Source organism: Mesocricetus auratus, unplaced genomic scaffold (genome assembly GCF_017639785.1).
Source record: "Mesocricetus auratus isolate SY011 unplaced genomic scaffold, BCM_Maur_2.0 Super-Scaffold_100026, whole genome shotgun sequence".
Lineage (NCBI taxonomy): Eukaryota > Metazoa > Chordata > Mammalia > Rodentia > Cricetidae > Mesocricetus > Mesocricetus auratus.
In genome coordinates, this window is record NW_024429207.1 from 8,278,305 (window position 1) to 8,298,594 (window position 20,290).

At 41.0% G+C, this 20,290-nt stretch overlaps 1 protein-coding gene across 1 annotated transcript; it reads right to left on the reverse strand.

Moving 5' to 3' along the window:
- Positions 1–2,422: 2,422 nt before the first annotated feature.
- Ccdc110 (coiled-coil domain containing 110) lies at positions 2,423–12,136 on the reverse strand. Its single transcript, XM_040731953.1, has 8 exons — positions 12,049–12,136; positions 11,603–11,707; positions 7,668–7,723; positions 7,380–7,445; positions 5,985–6,095; positions 5,805–5,864; positions 2,984–5,096; positions 2,423–2,481 (listed from the first exon to the last, which is right to left on the reverse strand). Exons 1-8 carry the CDS (start codon positions 12,056–12,058, stop codon positions 2,432–2,434), a joined length of 2,571 nt encoding a protein of 856 aa, XP_040587887.1. The 5' UTR covers positions 12,059–12,136; the 3' UTR covers positions 2,423–2,431.
- Positions 12,137–20,290: the final 8,154 nt, after the last annotated feature.

Below are 20,290 nucleotides of genomic sequence, written 5' to 3' on the forward strand. Positions count from 1 at the left end.
GCTATGTATAGTGGAACAAGTTAACCTTTTGAGACTTTCTTTATCTGCACTATTTACCAGAAGAAACTACCATGAAGACTGAATTAAAAGCATTTCCCAGGCTGTAATGTGTGCTTAAGCAGTCTATATCATCATTATACATCAAATAATGTGTTATAAGTTAATTTGTTAATCTGAATTTTATTATTTATCACTAGATTTTCAATTATGGTATTTCTAAATAAAAAAAGATAAAGGAGTAGTTAGTGATGATATAATGCTTACTATGAGCCATTCCATGTACCATTCTATTTAAATGTGTTTGTGGTTGTTAATCATTTGTTGTTCTTTTAACAAAAAAAGAAATGGAGGCAGAGAAAGGTTGAATCTCATGTTACAACCAGCAGGGGAAAGCCAGGCATTCTGTCTGCTTAGAACTATTAATTTATCATTATATACATGTTCTCAGGCAACTTCAGCTTTCCATAATTAAGAGGGTTAGCAAATGTCTTCAAGTTACAGTATCCCCTGTACATCCTTTACCAAAATTACAGAACAGGGTAATACAATGTATTTACTTGTAGACAATCAAATATAGAATGTTAACTAGTGACCACACACACACACACACACACACACACACACACACACACACACACACACAAACTAGGAAGGCCTACTTTCAGTTTTCCCTGTGGTGTGTCTTATCAAGGACATTTTTTAGAAACCTCTGGGAGGTGAGTAGAAAACAATAATTATTTCACTTAAAAATCTTTAAAGGAAATCTACAATCCTTACTCTTTAGGAAAAGACTCAAAATTCCATATTATCTAAAGTTCTTGATGTTCAAGTTCTGTGTCTCTCTTACTAGGGAGTGTCCACCTGAGATTCTCCTGTATGAGGGCAAATTATTTGTTCATCATTCATTTACTGCATTCCAGGCACAGTTGTGGCACTGAGATGTAGCAGTAAATGTGGAAGCACATAGCTGGCATTTTAGAGGACAACATTTTCTTAGTAATGAAGCCAGACAAAGTCATTGCAAGAAAATACACAAGTCAATGGCCAGGTGCAGAAGGGGTCCTTAAAGTTTAGCCCAGAAGTATACATTAAAATAATAATAATAATAATAATGATAATAATAATAATAATACAGCCTAGAAAGGTTTATTCCAGGAAAGGGAGGTGTTTAAAAATTAACATCACAATATATATGTGAAAAATCATTGATTCAATAAATGTGTAGTGATATATTATTTATGACTTATTAAGTCTTGACTGAAGATTCAGAAAAAGCAAAGTCAGCCACAAGCCATAGAAGTCAGGCACATACCTTTAATTCCAGCAGCCAGAATATAGGACTTAGTGGTACACACTTTTAATCCTAGGACTCAGGAATAAGAGGTAGGTGGATCTCTGTGAGTTCAGGGCCACGCAGATCTACACAAGAGTGAATCAGTCTAAAAGAGTATCATAACTCACACCTTTAATCCCAACATTAGGGAAGTATGTAAGACAGAAGCAAGGTCTCAGTAGAGGCATTCATTCTCCAGCCATGCTGAGGATAGGTTACAGTCTGAGGCTTGGTGAGAGCTCCTGGAGACAGGACCAGCACATTCAGCCTGAGGCAGAGGTAAGAAGCTAGTGGCCAGCTGCTTTGCTTTTCTGACATTCAGCTGTAAGCTTGAACCCCAATGTCAGTTTCTGGGTCATTTAATTTTTTGTGTTACATCAATGCATAAACAGCATTTGATAAAATTCCACATGGAATTGCAAAGCCAAGATGAGATAGTATGGCCCTGCACAGCAAAGGCAAATTATTCTTATGGAAGACTGGGTCTCATTTGAGACAGGGCAGGGTTCTTCTCTACAATGTAACCTGCTGTGTGCCTCTCTAAGTTGTTTGTGGGAATCATTTGGTGGACCAACACAAACATGAAGATGCTCTGGCCATTGCTTTGAGTAGGAAGATGCTCTGGCCATTGCTTTGAGTAGGAAGATGCTCTGGCCATTGCTTTGAGTAGGAAGATGCTCTGGCCATTGCTTTGAGTAGGAAGATGCTCTGGCCATTGCTTTGAGTAGGAAGATGCTCTGGCCATTGCTTTGAGTAGGAAGATGCTCTGGCCATTGCTTTGAGTAGGAAGATGCTCTGGCCATTGCTTTGAGTAGGAAGATGCTCTGGCCATTGCTTTGAGTAGGAAGCTCTCCTTTCTGACCCGGAGTTTCCTTCTTCCATTCACTTCCACGAAACCACAGAAGAGTGACACATAAGCTTAGAGTCTGAGGCCAGATTTTTTACCGTTCTCGACAATCTAATTCTAGTATCTATTTTAAAGCTAGTTTAAGCATGTATAAGGTCTTTAGAATCACTGGTAAAAGTTACTTTAGTATTATTTTTGTGGGGGGAAATTACTTGGAAGAAAGATTTTAAAACACTCATTTCTTTTGAAATTTATTTACATATCTTGGATGGAAGCCGTTGATACAGTTTATGTGGAATTCCTGAAAAAGAAAAGGAAATGTCTTAGAGATGTGAATGCTAAGAATATTTCTGATAAGGATTTAAGAGCACTTCTCTCTGCCAAAGATGCTGTGCACACATTCAGTGTAGGTAAGTAATATAAGCAGAATATGGATTATATCTACAGAACAAAATTCCTACATGGTTCCATTTTATAACCCATCATATAAAATATCTTACAAGACTAAATTGTGTTCATCTTCATGTTCTCTTATTTCTTTTTAAGGAAGATTTATTTTTATTTTTTTGTTATGTGTGTCTGTGTGCAGGTTTGCAGGTGTCTCTGGAAGATGATGTTGGGTTCACTGGAGCTGCACTTGTGGATGGGTGCTGGGAACCAAACTTGGGTCCTCCGAAAGAGCAGTACACATTTAAACCTCTGAATCTCCTCTCTAGGCCTCCCTTCTTTCTATACTTTGGCTAGTGCCATTAAGCTTGAAAGAGTCATAAGGGTGCCTCTATTTATCTGTAGAGGGTACGCACCTTTCAAATCAGGAGCCAAATGTCTACTCCCAGGACTGGCAGCGTCTTCATAGGTGTCGTAGTTGTCAAAGTAGAACTTCTCTCTTCTTGAAATATAAGCCGACTTTGGTTGACTGTTGTTGTGACTGGAGACTTTGTCACTTAAATTCAGATACTCTCGCTGAAGGTTCCGCATCTCAAATTCCAAGGTGTCTCTCTCATTTTCTATGCTCCGGACGTAGTTTTCCAGAAGCACCTTGTCTTCTGTGAGCCGACTGATACTGTTTTCAAACTTGGTGTTTTCTTGGCTGTGTTGCTTAAGCTCCTCTTTCAGGATCTGGTTATCCGTCTTGATCTCCACGACCATTTTGGATAACATCTCACATTCCTTGCTGATCTCTGCCAAGTTGTTTTTGTAAATGCTTGCCTCTGATTTTGCACTTTTTATTTCTTCCCGGAAATTCTCTTCTGCCGCCGACTGGTAGCTTTGAATGGCCTCCAGTTCTCTTTCCAACGTCTGCCTGGCAGAAACCGATTCTTGTAATGCTGCCTCGAGATTCCGTTTTTCGGTTTTAGCTGCTTCAAGTATGTGCAGAAGGGACTGCTGTTCGGCTTCCGCTAGTCTCTCCTTCTCCTTTAGCTGTAGCATCCCCAGCTTGCTCTCCTTTAGGTCACTCTCCAGTGAGCCTTTGTCTTTCAGGAGTTGGTACATGTTTTTCTCTAGCACTTCTCTTTCATCTTGTAGTAACAGCATGCTTGTTTTCATTGCTTCTATTTCGATATTCATTCTATTGTTTTCATTTTTGAGGATGGCCATGTCATTTTGGGACTTGTGGTCCTTGCTTTTTAGGTGATCTACTGTTTCAATCATCTGTTGCTTTTCCAAAGAAAGTTGACAGTTTTTTTCCTCTAGCGTTTTATGTTGGCCTTGGAGGACATTATACATACTGACGATTTTCTTCAGTTGCCTGAGGCAATCATTGTTTTCTTCTTCTGCTTTGGTTAACTTGGCCTGGAGAGCACTCTTTTCTTCAACCAGAGACTTCAGTTGCTTTTCATAAGTTTCAATCTTCTGTATCAGGGACTGTGTGGTGAAGATGAGGGGCTTCATTTTGGTCCTAAGGGCCAGGTTTTCATTCTCCAGTTCTGTCACTTTTTTCTGGTTCTGCATGGATTCTCTAAGGTAATTCTGTAGGTAATGAATTTTGGCAACACACTGCTCAGTGACACATTTGGCTTTGGGTGTCTTCTCACTTTCAAATGTTACTGCTCCTTGGTGTACCACAAATGGTTGCTGCTCTTCGTCTTTTGCTTCCTGTTTCACTGGGTCAAGGAATGACAGAGTGTGCCTTGGAGCTCGGGAGTGGGATTTTAAATCCATAATATTCTTGCTGGTGATAGGGATGTCTTTATTTTTCTCATTCCTTCTCCCCCGGCATATCTCACCCTTAGATAATTTTTTACATTTCCTACAAAAATGCACATGCAATTTTGACACTGTCTCCCTGAGCGGGAGTAATTTGCTTACTAAAGCCTCTAATTCAGAAATTCTCTTTGATTTGAGGTCTTCACTTAAGTCACCTTCCATGCTTGCTTCCTGAATAAAGTTCAGCTTTGAGCTGCGAATGGGAAACAGCTCATGTCTACCGTGACCCTGCACATTTGTGTCAGCCGGGAAAGTGTGAAGTTCCTTTGTCAGTGCCAGCTCCCTGTCGTTCGACTTTTGAAGTTCTTCTTTCATGTGCTTAATAGAGTGGCAGATGTCATCTAAGTTGTCATGGAATTCATGCTTCAGAAGAGGCATGGTGATTGTGGATTTATCCAGAGTCACAGGGGCAGCTTGGGGTGCCGCCGTCTGAGGAACAGGGGGCAGAAACAGATGAAGACTGAGACCCTTCACGGCGCTAGGCTGATCTGAAGTGCCCACAGCTTTGTTGGGAGGGGAGTTACCTGCTGCAGTTCTCAGGCTCTCCAGAGCTAACCTGTCCTCGCCCTGTATCTGGGGTGAGATATTTGTGCTTTGAGAGAGACCATTATTACTACTAAAGTTTTCTCCCATTGAATGAAGAGTCTTAGGGTCCTCAAAATGATGACTTTTCTCAATAGAAAGTATTTCTTCTTGCTTCTCATTAGGCTAGCAGCAATAGAAAGTGTACTATAAATACATTGTCATTTGCCACATGACCAAGAAATTAAGATAAAATTTCGGGAATATTTATGTGTACAACCATATTGAGTGTTTTATCTACTAATCAAAGAAGGCCCCCTCTCTCTCTCTCTCTCTCTCTGTGTGTGTGTGTGTGTGTGTGTGTGTGTGTGTGTGTGTGTGTGTGTCCATCTTTCTAACAGGGCAGGAACAAAACAGCACCAATGATCTTGAGATCCGAAATTCTGGCTTTCACAGAGTGCTTCCTAATTGCCCTACCTCCTTTGGAGGGGTGAGATACGTGGGCCAACCTCTTAATTTCAGATGTAGAAATGTAGTAAATGCTTTATACTTCAAGAGACTACTAGGTAGATAGCCACAAAAGAACACAAGGAAAACAAGTGTTTCTGCTACTGGGCTATTTGTTAACTTTTGCTTTCATTCCTGGTTTTGAAAGGGTGATTTTAGGGCCACAAGTGTCCTGGAAATGTGATTTCCCAGCTAGCATGAATAACCTTGGCTACACTGGAGTTTTTCTGCAGAGTACAGCCCTGGTTTGTTAACCCCCTCTGGACAGGTAGATTACCCAAGCTGCCTTGAATTTGCTTTGTAATTTTCAGCATCTAGATGAAGTGAGATGCCTCTCATACCCCCCTAAAAGAATAGTCAAATTCTACAGTACAGGGATAAACACACTTCTTTTAAGTTTTTCAGGGCAGGTATTTCCTTATTTTCATCTCTGTACATCCATTGTTCCTGTAAAAAGAGAGAGGACAGAAAGGTGAAAACAAACCAGTTATAGAGAAATGATCTCTAGTTTATCTTAAAAACTTTTAAACACCAGAAGAGAATGATTTTTTTTAAAGAAAAACATACCAAATCCTTTTCAGGATGCATGCTGAATACTAGATTTTTTTCTGAGTTAAATTGTGGGTTTTCTACTTCAACAATACTTTTGTTCAATATTTCACTGATTTCAGACTGTACCTTTGAAAGATAAATTGAGAATGTTAGAATTTGTATTAAGATATGTGTTTGTATATGTACAGAAACACACAGAAAGACACCTTTGCATTTCCTGCTCATAAAAAGTTCTTGGCTGTTAAGAGAATAAGTTAAACTTATTTATTGCAATATCTGCCATTAAAGAAATTTTCAGAAAAGAATGCGGAAATCAGAAGCATTTGTTAAAGCAGTAAAATCTTATGAATGACGTTTCGATAATTTTAGAGGCATTACTTTTTACACTATGAGGAAAGTAAGAAATCCTTGGCATCCATCATCAAGACAGACTGCATTGTGTCACCCATGGCAGAACTTGGTCCTCTGCTTCACTGCAGTTTCTTTCAACACAAGGACACCGAGTCACAGTTGATACTAGGTTGAGTATGTGTTGTGTTTGGTACACCTGACATGCACACTCTATTCTGTTCACTCTGATTTCTCCAGGTGAAGTCTGTGTGCCTTTGATGATGACACCAGTTCTGCCTTTAGCTGCATGGCTGGGTCTGTGATTCAGTATTGAGTCTCTCTCTAAGAGAGTGGTGATTGTGGATTGCTTCCGAACCAACCTGTGGCACTCAGAATCAGAGTAAGGAACCTTAGTATAACCTATTATGAGAATAAAGTGTTCCCCCCCCTCTCCATGTGTCCCCCTTCCCCTCCCTACTTCTCCTGATTTGAGTTTAGAAGAACAAAGACTTGGAGCTCCTTCCAGCCCTTTTACCAAGGTGTGGAATTTGACAGCCCTCTATCCTGGAAAACAGAACAAGGTGTGTTGGAGACTTGTGCTGATGACCAGACTTGTGGTCATATGAATCATATCACCAGAAGTGAGCTGTCCCTAAGCTCTTCAGTGACAGGACGTTATAGAGAACTTCCCCCAGAGCCACCTTGAGCTCTAGTTTAAATTTTAGCATCTATATTTTCAGACTGTGTGTGTACATATGTATGTGTGTGTGAGCGTGTGTGCATGCATGTATTTTCAGTGCCAGGATTAAAACCCAAGGCTCTGCACATGCTAGGCAAACATTCAACCAACAAGTCACATCTGCCCCAGGTAGCATTTAAAATATGAGTGCCTTTTCTTTTTGCCTCACATCCAAAAAGATAGAACATAGCTCACTCCAAATAAATTTTGATCCTGAAACACATTTCACTTCTGATGCATTAGACTCAGCATCTACTTAACAATTGGCTACTGGTGAGTTTAGAGGATGGGTTGGTACCTTAACCTGGACATTTCCTACATGTGGATTACAACAATCATACCATGCTAACGTTCTGTAGAGTCTGAATCCGCAGAGCCTGAAATGACTGCAGCTGGTGCTGAAGGACCTATAATGAGATGTAACAGTGTCAGAAGCGACACTTTCCGGTGACTGACCATAGTCTTCAATTGCTATGATAATAAAGAAAATTCCCCCAGCAAACACCATCCCATGAGTCAGCTAGCTCATCCTTAGCGGTGCGGGCTCATGGAAGGTTTTGTGAGGCTAGAGTGGGAGACCCGGTATTTGCTTAGGAAGGATTTTTACATAATGAATGAAACAGACTCACTTTAAGTGCTGACTGTGGTTGGATTTGGTTTCCTGGTTCTGATACACAGCCACATTCTAAGGAGCAAACAAATAACATTCATTGTTTTATTTCCAAAATTTTATCTTGCAGGAGCTGCTACGGAAAGGACTCTTTTGACTCAGATAAGGAGACAGAGAGGTAATGAGAAGACTTAATTGACACATTTTTTAAAGTCACCCATTAAATTTAAGAACGGCTCTCACTTTAAGAGGCACCTACCTGTAGGGGCAGGGAGATGACTGAGCCAGTAATGATGCTTGCTACTCAAATCTGACAGTATGCGTTTGATTCTGGAACCCAGGTAAAGATGGGAGGAGAGCACTGATTCTGCAAACTGTCCTCTGACCTCCACAACCAGTACTGGTTGGTGTGAGAGACCTGCTGTAGGGGGTGGGGGTGGGGGTAGGGAGTAGGGGGGAGTCTGCATATATGTATGCCCTTACTCATGTTTCCACATATATGTGGTTAATGGGGGGTGGTTATAATTCATGACAATTAATTATTTCAAAATAGCTGGTGAAGAATTTAAATGTCCACGACAAAAAAGAAATGATAAACATCTGATGGGTTAGATACAACAATTATCTTGATATAACCATTATACTGCATATATATAATTAAAGATTTTGATGTATCCATGAATATACGCTAGTCAAAAATGACAATGTATTAAAATATTTAAGAACTTGAAAATGTACATTTCCAGTGTATTCTGAGTTGATTTACTCACCAAGAAAGATAAAATTAGTACGTTTCTTTTGACACATACTAATTTTCTACTTTCTGTACTTGATACTAAGATTACTTCCACAGTGGAGTTTTATAAATTGCAATTCTGTTCTAGAGCCGTAGTTGCCACAAAGTTCTCCATTAAACACAATAGTGTTGTGATTAAGTTATATACAATATATAGCATATTGTGTAATACCAAAGGGGAATAGTAAATAATAGGTTCTTAAGAAAGAACAATGAGATTTTATATACATTGCTCCTCTATATAGCTTCTGTCTATCTCTTCCTCCATTTTTGATCCCAGTATAATTGCATAGTTACTTGTCCCACAAATATCTATTTAAATGTGACTACTCTGTTTGGAATTGCTATTTTTTGACATAATGTAGATGACTTATTTTTTGAAACCTATTTACATGTATGGGTGTTTTGTCTTCATAGATCTCTGTGCACCTTATGTGTGGTTGGCACCCCAGGTCAGATTAGATTCCCTGAATTGGAGTTGTAGTTGTAGATAGCTGTGAGCTACCACGTGGGTGTTGGAAATAGAACCCATGGAACCTCTAGAAGAGCAGCAAGTGCTCTTAATTGCTCTCTAGCCCCTGTAGATGATTTCTTATGGCAGCCTTTCCCAATACACAGTGATGTATTACCTGGAGATATAGATCCAGGACCAGCATAGAAATTGGTGCAGGTGTGGGTATTTTTTGGGGAGTATATTGAAAGCCTTTGTTGGGCGTACGATCACTTTGTTTAAATTTTGAGAGAGAGAGAGAGAGAGATCTCTTTTAGTGGTGAATGAGTAGGAGCAGTTTTGCTTTTTGTCCATTGAAACGGAAATGTGATGGGTAATGTTGAGGGAATTTTGCTCTGGTTGTGCCTACATTTTCATAGGCCATGAGATCGTGCTGTGGGTTGAGAGGATGTGGGGGAGAGAAATGATGTAGTTACCTTGGGGAGGGAGCATTTGAAAAAATTTATTTTGGCAAGAAAGCAAGTGCTTCACATAGCATTCAGCGGCTCAGTTTAGTTAGCTTCATGGTATGACTCAAAAATGAGTATTTTCTTCAGCAGCACTCTGATGATTCAATCGAGCAGCGAGTAGGCGGGAAACAGGACTAATCTTTTATAGGAGTAATAATAGAACCTTTTGTTTTTCTTATGAGTCTTTGACTGTTACTTGTTCCATGGGAAGGTGTTTTTAAAGTCCAATAATGCTTACAGAGTGATATGGAACTCTATGATTCTTGAATTGGAAGGGAATGATCAGAGATCCACGGGAGTCAGCACAGAAACACTCAGCATTTACTAAGTCTTTGCTAAGTGCATGGTCTTGGGAGGCACAGAAAGGGAGGGAAACTCACAACTAGCCCCACCCTTGATGAAGCTTATTATAAGAAATATTATTTATATCCAGATCACATTTTCTGTTTTACATGTAAATGTTGAAAATTTTAAAAATGACTTAATTATCAATGGGATGACCTTTTTATAATAAAGACAAGGGGAATTTATTTCCAAGCCTGCAGGAAATTATGCCATATTCACTATATGCAAGAAGTGTTAAGTGTGTGCTTGTGACTAAAGATGGAGGAGAACAAGGTGATTTTTAAAGTGCTACATAGAGTGATTTTCAAATGCAAACATTAACTTGACTGAGACAGTATTAGTGAGTTCTGTAGAATCCCTGTGAGTTAGAGTGCACTTTGCTGTTGTAGAATATTAGTTTAAGATGTTTAAGTTATATTCGTTTATGCTGTGGAACATTTGTTTAATGATATGAAGATGTGTTGCCTTCTTTTATATTGCATTTGTTTAACTCTGTGAAGCTTTGCCTGCCTAAAGCACCTGATTGGTCTAATAAAGAGCCAATAGCAAAGCAGGAGAGGGATAGGTGGGGCTGTCAGACAGAATAAATAGGAAGAGAAGTGGAGGAGAGAGGACTCAGGGATCAGCCACCCAGCAACACAGCCAGCCACGGAGTAAGAAGGAAATAAAGGTATATAGAATAGAGAAAGATAAAAGCCCAGAGGCAAAAAGGTAGACAGGAAACTTAAGATAAAAAAGCTGGCTAGAAATAAGCCAAGCTAAGGTCAGGCATTCATAAGTAAGAATAAGACTCTGTGTATTTATTTCTTTGGGAGCTGGGTGGTGAGCATCCAAAGAACAAAGAGTAAAAACAAACAAACAAACAAAACAGCTACACTTGGCCATGAAAGTGAGGATATCAGCTATGGAATCAGGCTGCCTGGACATTAAATCATGACCTTATAACATATCGTGATGTATACCTATAAGCATGCAATGGATTTGTAGGGGGCACCCTTAGCATGACACACAGCATGACGTAAGTACTCAAAAATGTGTTCATGATAACAATTCCAGTCAGAATGGAGGGGGTCATATCCTTCCAAAGCTTCCAATTTTGTTCAGAGTAGAATCCCAAACCCTTGTGAAGTTTCTTCTCTACCATACCAATACAACCTTTGCCGTATTGAGGCAGCTCTGTCTCTTCTGACCCTTGGTGACCTCAAAGCTGAATACTGGGCCAGTCTAATGTCTAAACTGTCTGTGATGGTCTTTTGCCTCCTTCCCTTTCCATTTCCTGGTTGCTCAGGGAAGATTACAGATCGTCATGGCTGGTGACAGAGGAACACAGCCGGTGCTGGTCCGTATCCTTCACCTTGAATAAAGTTGATTTCTATCGATTGAGGTGTGGCCTCTCTGGATTCTTCTCTCAGGGTCCCTGTTCAGGCATTGTGTAGGTACTGGAATGACCAAGTTGCAGAAGGAACCCCTGTTCCAAGCCCAGGTTGCTGATCCATCATTTCTTCCATCCTGCTACCTCGCGCTTTACACAGGGAACCCACAGCTGGGTCCTACCCATCAGTATAAAAGCCACCTTACCCATGAGCTCTGGCTCCTTCCCTTGGTGTCCCACAGTGCACCAGAGGGGCGTTGTCACCTTGGGCTTCTCTGAAGGAAGTGAGGTTCCTCTGGCAATTCTACACATCTAAGTCTTGGTTTATTGGAAAGTGCGGCTATTTCAATTCTTAGATTTTGATAGAAAACTCATGCAACTTCTAAATGTCTGTCAGAAACTGAAAAATCAAACCAAACTAAACCAAACCAAACCGAAATAAAACAAAACCAACTTTTTTTTTTCCACCCATAGATTTTACCTGGTCCACTGACTCCACTCTCCTTTCTCCCCTCAGAGGAATTCAGGATTTTGGATGCTGAAAGGAGAACGGAGTCAACTTCATCCTCTTCCTCAAGATGCTTTTCTGGAACAGAATCGAGCACAGCTTTTGGCGTGGAGCTGGAAGGTACCCTGGGAATGTGAGGAAGCGAGGCAAGGAGATTCGGGTCGCCCACACCCTCGTTGGCCACCTGAGGGCGCGCTGGGTCAGGTAGAGACACCGACTCTGCAAGTACGGCTGGAGGTGGTAGCTAGGGGGCAGGCGGGGCCTTTCCCAATGTCTGACTGAGCAGGGGATGTGAGGTCAGGAAGATCCACACTCCAGACACCCCAGAGGCTTGCAGGTGAAGGGACCCGGGTGTGGCTCCACTATCCTACACTTTCCACAGCTTCCCCCTCGAGGACAGCTTCCTGGATCGCTCTTACCCCGGCTCATTTCTGTTGCTTAAGAACTCCCTATCAACAGCCTGGCCCCAAGCATTCAGCTCTGCCGCTTCAAGCCACAGCATCCCGTTGCCTAGTAACGGAGTGGTCAGGAAGCCGCGCCCAACCCCACCCCTTTCCGTGAACTGATGCGGAGGATGTGATTGGTCTTCATTTATCAAAGTACGCTGATTTTCCTGTGCACTTGATAAACCACTTGTAAAAGGCGGATGTTGCCCTGGGAAGCAGAGGTTGCTAAACTGATCGATTGGAAAGCTTGACCTTAAGTAAAAGTTTTCAATTAGTACATATGACTTATTTTGCAAAATCAATTATTTCTGATAGAATATAGTCACTGAGAATTAAATTTTAAATTGCAATGAGTAGAAATTGACAGCCGCTACGATATAATAATTTATTACCTTAAATAAATTATACATGATTTACTTTCAGGGAAGGAAGTTCACTAGATATAATTTCTTGTTTTCTAAAGCAGTGTTGGCAGTCTTTTTGCGGCATTGTGGACAGTTTTAATGAATTTTAATTCTTCAATCTAATACATATCTTAAAGTACTATTCTAAAGAAAATGAATAATATAGTTCATTTAATGCTATGTGTAAGTATCCGTATAGTAACAATGAAATATTATTTGACAACTTTTATTTATGTGCAGTATTGTGGGTGGTGATCGTAAGTGAAATTACTCAGAAATTTTCATGTGATAGCTAAGTCAGAATGGGTGGCATTGAATATATAACACAAATGATAGGTGTTTACAATTTAATCTGTGCACAAGTCTCAACAAAATCTACTTTTATTTTAAGATAACTTCTCAATTAATTAATCTATCAGAAAAATGCCTCCTCAGTAAGGAAGGTTAGTTTTAATTTTTAACATTTATTTATTTTGTGTATTTGTATATAGTATATGCACGTGTGTGTGTTTGTGTACATATGTGTGCTCATGACTGTGGAAGTCAGAGGTCTATGTTGCATGTATTCCTTTATTGAACTCTACCCTATGTTTTTGAGACAGTCTTTCTCTGAACTTGGCATTCACAGACAATCTACACTGACTAACCAGTGAGCCCCAGTGATCCTCAATGCACTGGGTCATAGGCATGTCTTGTTGCTCTTGTGTTTTTATATGTGTGCTGGGTATCAAACCCAGGTCCTTGTATGGTAAGCTCTTCACCGGCTGGCTTCACATGCCATCTCTCCTGAACACTTGTGGGTGTATCTTATAAGAATGCTGAAAAGAAACATAGATAGCCATTAATATTTAGAGATTAACTAACGTTGATGCACAATTACCCTATAGTCCTCAGACCTCATTGAAGTTCTAGCAATAATGCCTTAGGTAGCCGCAGGTCCCAGCCCAAGAGCCTGCAATACATTTAATTTCGATGATCTGTTTGTTTAATATAGTTTAGCCTGATTAGTTTGGTTTACCTTGAACTTCTATGATCTTAACATTTTAGATAATTCTAGACCAGTTATTCTGTAAATTTTTCTGTGTCTTTTGTGGATGTTTTCTAGTGGGTGAATTCAGGTCACGTACCCTTGTCAGGGTGTCAAAATGACTGTCCTCATGGTATTCTATCAGGTGTCAAGCACCTATCAGTGTGGCCTTCATATGGTGACTACTAGTCTCTGCTGTAAAGATATTTAACCTTTTGTTCTTTTTGAACTAAGGAATAGTTGGCTAAAATACTTTGACTTATTTAATATTCCATTCTTCATAAACTTTTGGCTTGCCAAATTTACTTATAATTATCTGTATGGGTGTTTCTTGAGTTATTTAGTAGTCAATAATGGGTTTTATTTTGTTGCTAATATTACTTGCATTATTCAGGAAGAGTTTCTATATTTAATTCAGCCTCACATTGCATAGACAGCAAAGCGTGTTTTGTCAGGATATGATTTCTCTGGCCCAGTGCTTGGATAATTCCTCCAACCCTCCCATAAGTAGTCTGACTTTTTATCGTGAAGTTCATTCCTATAGGATAGAATTAAAATCTACATTGTCATTTTTTTGAAGCTGAGAGTTACAATACTTCAAAATCTTCAGATTTTCTTTTATAAAAATCTACTTTTTTCTGCTGACCAACAGCTGCAGGTTCAAGAATTTGGAATGAACGTAAGAGCACTGCACAAAAACAAGCTCGTCAGATCTATTCTTAGCGATTTCTGACCAGACTACAAGACGTCTGGGGTTTTCAGCTTCATAAGATCTTTTTTTAAACCTGGGATTACAGGGCTATCACTAGGCATAGATGGAATCTACAGCAGTGTGACACTCACCGACTCACTCTGAGGATATACCAATATGATAGTTGTTCCTCAGGCTTGTGATTTGATGGAGAAGGGAGCCTTAAGAAGTCTTTGGTGGTTTTCAGAAGTAGCATTTATCACTCAAGGCTCGATCCAGATCAAAACATCTCTACACGCAGTTCTTACTAAGTTTCTGGCAGTGTTGATTTCAGCAGGACTCTGTCTACTGAGAGATGGGATGCCATGATCTACAAAGGATAATGACCAGCTCTGCCTTGTAGGCAGCTGGTCACTGCTTTTCAGTGGCCTTGTTTAGAGACAAGGAAGTGGGACTGGGTGAGTTGAGTCGGGTTGAATATAGAAAACGTGGTATGCTAAGGGTATTGTTAGAGAAGATCTTGGAGATGGATGGTTGTTAGGGAAAGAGGATTTTTTTGATGAATTAAGTATGTGAGCATGTTTGTATGTTAGGAAGAACCACAGACGAGACTGAGTAGATACACTAAGCTGGAAAGAAATGCGGGTAACAACAATAGGTACGATTTGTGTGGGGAAGTGGAGAATGAGGAACTGGGTTGAACGTGGGCTGCTTTGTCCATTTGGTGAAGATGATGGAGGTGATAGTGAAGACACTGTCTCTGTAAGGAGGTCCTCGGTTCAGGCAGATTCTGTCTGTGGCCTTGTCTGTGGATGAAGAGGCACTGGTCTGTGTGTGAGTGCACACAGAGGCAAGTCATCCCCGAGTTCTTCACCACCTCCCAGATCTTGTCCCTTATCTCCTTAAGTTATTCCTGTGCTGGGGAGTCCTTCACCACCTCCCAGATCTTGTCCCTTAGCTCCGTAAGTCATCCCTGTGCTGGGGAGTCTTTCACTGCCTCAAAGATCTCAACCCTTGTCTCCTTGATCATAAGCAGCTTTCTACTTTTTGGACACTCAAGGAAATCTCCTGCCTTAGTGCACTCTGCAGCATGTTGATTAAAATAGCATATTCCCCGTGCTATATAAATGGGCCATTCGTGCATATGTTCAATGGAGCTAATGCATTTTTAAACAACAAAGCCATGCTCCTGGTTTGACTTCTATCATGAATCACGGCAGAGCCAGAGGCGGTGTTTGTGAGTAAGGACCAGAAAGAAACATCTAAACTGAACCAGGAACCTGGCCACATTGTCAAGGGCAGTCCAGTCTGGAATGATAAAGATGATATCAAATTCAGGTCATTGAATGAGGAGTGAACTAGCAGGGGCCTCCAGCATTACCCAGTCTTCATCTCCCATTCTGCAGATAGGAAAGTTCAAGGCCAGTGGCAGAGTAGCAGTTAGAACCCCAGTCCCAACTTGGAGTTCTTTCCATGACAATCTCAATCATTTCATTACTCAATACCATTGCTTAATATTTTTTATTATTCACACTATTTTCCCTAGCACTTTACTCACAGATGAAATGATTATTATTGCAAAGATAGTAAGCATGGCTTCAGCTTAATAGTGGCATGAATATAAGTCAACCCAACAGAAAGGAATAAAATTCATAGGTTCAAAGGTGTCGCAACATTAGAGCAGTGCCTAAGAAAATAAACACAATTAAATTATATAGGCAGCAAAGGTCCTTGATTCCACTTTCCTTTCTGTTTTTATATTTGTATTGCTTTGCAGTTTTAATTATGATCTAGTCATCATCAGTAATACAATCTTTGAAAATAAAGGCACTAAAATAAAATAATTGCCATCAACATGCAAATGTTTAGAGCAACATTAGCTGTTAACAAAATCACAAAAAACAAAAAGCAATAACAACCTATAGAACTCCCCCAAGAGACAGATTATAGGGTAAGCAAAATAAGGGATGACTTATACAATGGAGTATTACTTACCTTTAAAAAGGAATGACATTTTCTTCCATGCTACAGCATAGATGATATTTCAAAATACTATGCAACAGTGAAAGGAGTCAGGAACAAAAAGACAAATATCGCATGATTCCATTCACAAACAGGTGTCTGGGGTCACAGAGTATAATGGAAGTTGCCAGGCACTGATGCGGGGAATTGAGAATTACTGTGTTTAATGTGGACACGGATTTTGCTTTAGGATGATAAAGACATTCTGGAAATGACTATGATGATTGCTCAGCACTGTAAGCACATTTGAGGCCATTACATTAAAAATTGATGGTTTTATGTCATGTACACCTTACCACGATAAAAAAAAACAGTAAAAAAGAAATGAAGAAAATTGTCAGCTTAGGTTTCGTTAGCGATTGAAGCAACATTCCACATATGGCAATGGAGTAAAAAGGTATCAGAATGCCCCAGAGAGTAAAGGGCACTCGGGGGGAAGGCGGAAACCTGGAAAGGCGAGCATCAGAGAGGGTGAATGTGCGGGTCAGGAGATAGAGGCTAACGTGTCTCTGCTACATGATTCTATTTACATCAAGTTTCAGGTGAAGTGTTTTTTTTTGTGTGTGTGTGTGGCATGATGCGGTGTTCTAGAAGGTTCAGCTGCTTTAGGAGCAACTGGAGTATTTGCTGCAGGGAGAAGTGGGCGCAGCAATCCTGGAGGAGCCTCACTAGCGTGGCTGTGCACAGTCAGGTAGCTGTCTGTGGCGGCGCTGGCAGATGTTCAGGACTTAGTGAACCGCTGGGATGCACAGGCCTGTGGCTACACCTGTGGCGGGAAATCTACGCATACATTCACTCTTCTCCTCGCTCGCTTCATAAAGTGGCGTGGAATCGGAGCGTGACCTGGTGAAAGTTAGTCCTTAAACTCACACCATAACTTTGCCTTTGCCGTGGAAATAGACCACCTGTGTACTTCTTTGCTAGGTGAATAATCAAAGAAACAAAAGAATGGATGGCAACTCCCTATCAAGGCCTCTCTCAGCCACAGGGTGGCACCTCTTTATTTCTCAGTAAGCTTTGCTTGTTTGGCTTTCTTTGGAAAAAGAATGGAGCAATTTTCATCTTAAAATCATTTATATTTTATATAGTATTTTAAAACTATTTTAAAACATTTTATACGATTATTATTATTTGTGTGTGTGTGTGTGTGCGCGCGCGCGCACGCGTGTGTGTGTTCTTTTTAAAGGGTATACACGTGGCACACTGGATGTGAAGGTCAGAGGATGTGCTTTAGGAGTCAGTATCTTCTGTGTGCGTTTCGGGCATCTGACCTCAGGTCATCAAGCTTGCCAGCAAGTGCCTTGACCCGATGGGCCACCTCAGTGGCCCCCGATTTTACGTTTAATTGTTTGCAAAGTAAATCAAATAAAAATGGTTCATAATATTCCCCCAATCTAAAAGTAATTATGATAAAGTGGCCCATCTTAAAGGTACGTGGTTTCACAAATCACTCACAGGAAGCCCTCTCATGAGCTCTGAAGAGCTCTGCAAACAGTTGGCCACAGTAAAATGACTTGCCCTGTCTGGTCGCCAACGCTTCTTGCCTGTCAGTGCCCAGGGAGTGTTTATTGAAGCGTCCCCCACATTGCCCTGTGTCTCCCATCCTGAAAGTGCTATGTAGCTGACGATGACCTTGAACTTCTGATCCTCATGATTTTGCCTCCTGAGGGCTAGGATTACAGATGTGCATCCCACACTTGAGTTAATGCTGAGGATCAGCTCTGGGGCTTTGCGTTTGGGAGGGAAGAACGACAGGAATTGAGCTGTGTCCCTACTCTTTAAGAGCATCTTAAGTAAATTCCATTTATTTCTCCTTTGGTGGCCCCATATTTAACCTCTGGTCCAGGGATGCCTGGTCTTGTCAATTCTCCCACTTTTCAAGAGTCTGGAAAGCAAATCCATTTGTATTTCTATTTTCTCAGTTGCTGTTTTTGGTTTTAATTTTCTCAGATTTTTAAAGTAAGTTACCATTCATTTACTTTCCACCATCCAAAACTTTGTTTTCAGGACAAATTCTTTTTTTAATTTATTTTATGTATGTTTTTTATTTAAATTAGAAACATGCATGCTTCAAATGTCAATCCCAGCTCCCCCTTCTCCCTCCACCAGCCCCACGCCCCCACCCCCAGCCCAAACTCCACATCATTCCCCAGGGAGGGTAAGGCCCTCCTTGGGGTGATCTCCAGAGTCTGTCATTTCATCCAGGGCAGGACCTAAGCCCTTACCCATGTGTCCATGCTGAGAGAGCATGTGCAATGGGCTCCCAAAGATCATTCATAAACCATGGTAAATACTGATCTACTACTCAAAGTCCCAGAGATTTCTGAGTCCTCCTCACTGACACTACATTCATGGAGTCTGGATCAGTCCCCTGTTGGCCTCTTAGTCATCAGTCTGTGGATCAAGAGCTTCCCCTTGTCCAGTCAGCTGTCTTTGTGGGTTTCACCAGCACGGTCTTGACCGCCTTTCTCATCACTCCTCCATATCTGTTACTGGGCTCCAGGGGCTCAGTTCAGTGTTTAGCTGTGGGTATCTGTCTCTGCTTCCAATAGTCACAGGATGAAGGTTCTAGGATGTCACATAAGGTAGTCACCAACCTTATCATCAGGTAGGGGCTATTAATGTAGTCTCTCCGCTATTACCTAGTTTTCCAGTTGGCATTATCCTTGTACATCTCTGGGAATCTCATTAGTGTTAGCTCTCTCCTCAAAGCTATAATGACTCCAACCATTATGGTATCTCTCATCTTGGTCTCCTCTATTCTTACTCTGACTCAGCCTTCCTGCTCCCCCATGTCTTCTTCTACCCTCCTCTTATCCCCCTCTCTTTTTCCTGGTTCCCTCTCTTCTCCCCCCATGTTCCCAATCTGTTCAGGAGATCTTGCCTCTTTCCACTTCTTGAGGTATAATGCATATCTCTTGGGAACTTCCCTTTTTCCCAGTCTCACTGGCCCTGGGACTGTAGGCTGACACTCCCCTGATCCATGTCTAAAATCCATATATGAGTGAGTACATACCATGTTTGTCTTTTTGTGACTGGGTTACCTCCCTCAGGATGGTTTCTTCTAGTGCCATCCATTTGCCTGCAAATTTCAAGATTCTGTTGTGTTTTTCTGCTGAGTAGTTCCCCATTGTGTAAATGAACCACATTTTCTCTATCCACTCTTCAGTTGTGGGCATCTAGGTTGCTTCCAGGATATAGCTATTACAAATAATGCTGTTATGAACATAGTAGAACAGACATGCTTGTTGTATGAATGGGCATCTTTTGGGTATATGCCTAAGAGTGGAATTGCTGGGTAGACTGATTCCCATTTCCTGAGGAATCTCCATACTGATTTCCAAAGTGGCTGTACAAGTTTGCACTCCCACCAGCATTCAGCATTGGACGAGTGTTCCCCTTTCTCATGCTCATATACATATAATAAAATAATTAAACCTGAAAGATAAAAAAGCGCCCAAGGCAAAGTAAAAATAACTGTATAATGGGAAATGTATCGAATTACCGGAAACAAGAAAATTTCAATACTCCTCCAATCAGGAAAAACTTAGGGCCCATAAGAAACAGTGAGGCAGTCTGGGCAGTGTGGGGAGACAGAGGCAGGCTGGTCTCTGTGAGTTTGAGGCCAGCCTGGTCTGCAAGAGCGAGTTCCAGAACAGAACAGCCTCCAAAATCACAGAGAAACCCAAACCTTGTCTCGAAAAACCAAAAAAAAAAAAAAAAAAAAAAAAAAAGAAAAGAAAAAAAGAAAAAAGATACCATGAGGGAGCCAAGGAAGATATTTCAGTCAGCAAAGCACTTGCCTACCAAGCATGGAGGACAAAGTTCAAAGTTTGATCATCAGCACTCTTATAAAGAGACAGAGACAGAGGTGCAGATAGCTGCTTGTAATGCCACCTGGGGATGCAGAGAAGGGCAGATCCCCGGGGTTGCTGGACCAGTCATCCTAGCCAAATTGGCAAGCCCTGATGACTCCCCGAGAGATTGCTTGTCTTCAAACCCAATGTTGATGGCTCCTGAAGGATGACAGGAAGGTTGATCTCTGGCCTCCACAAACACAGTCACACTTGC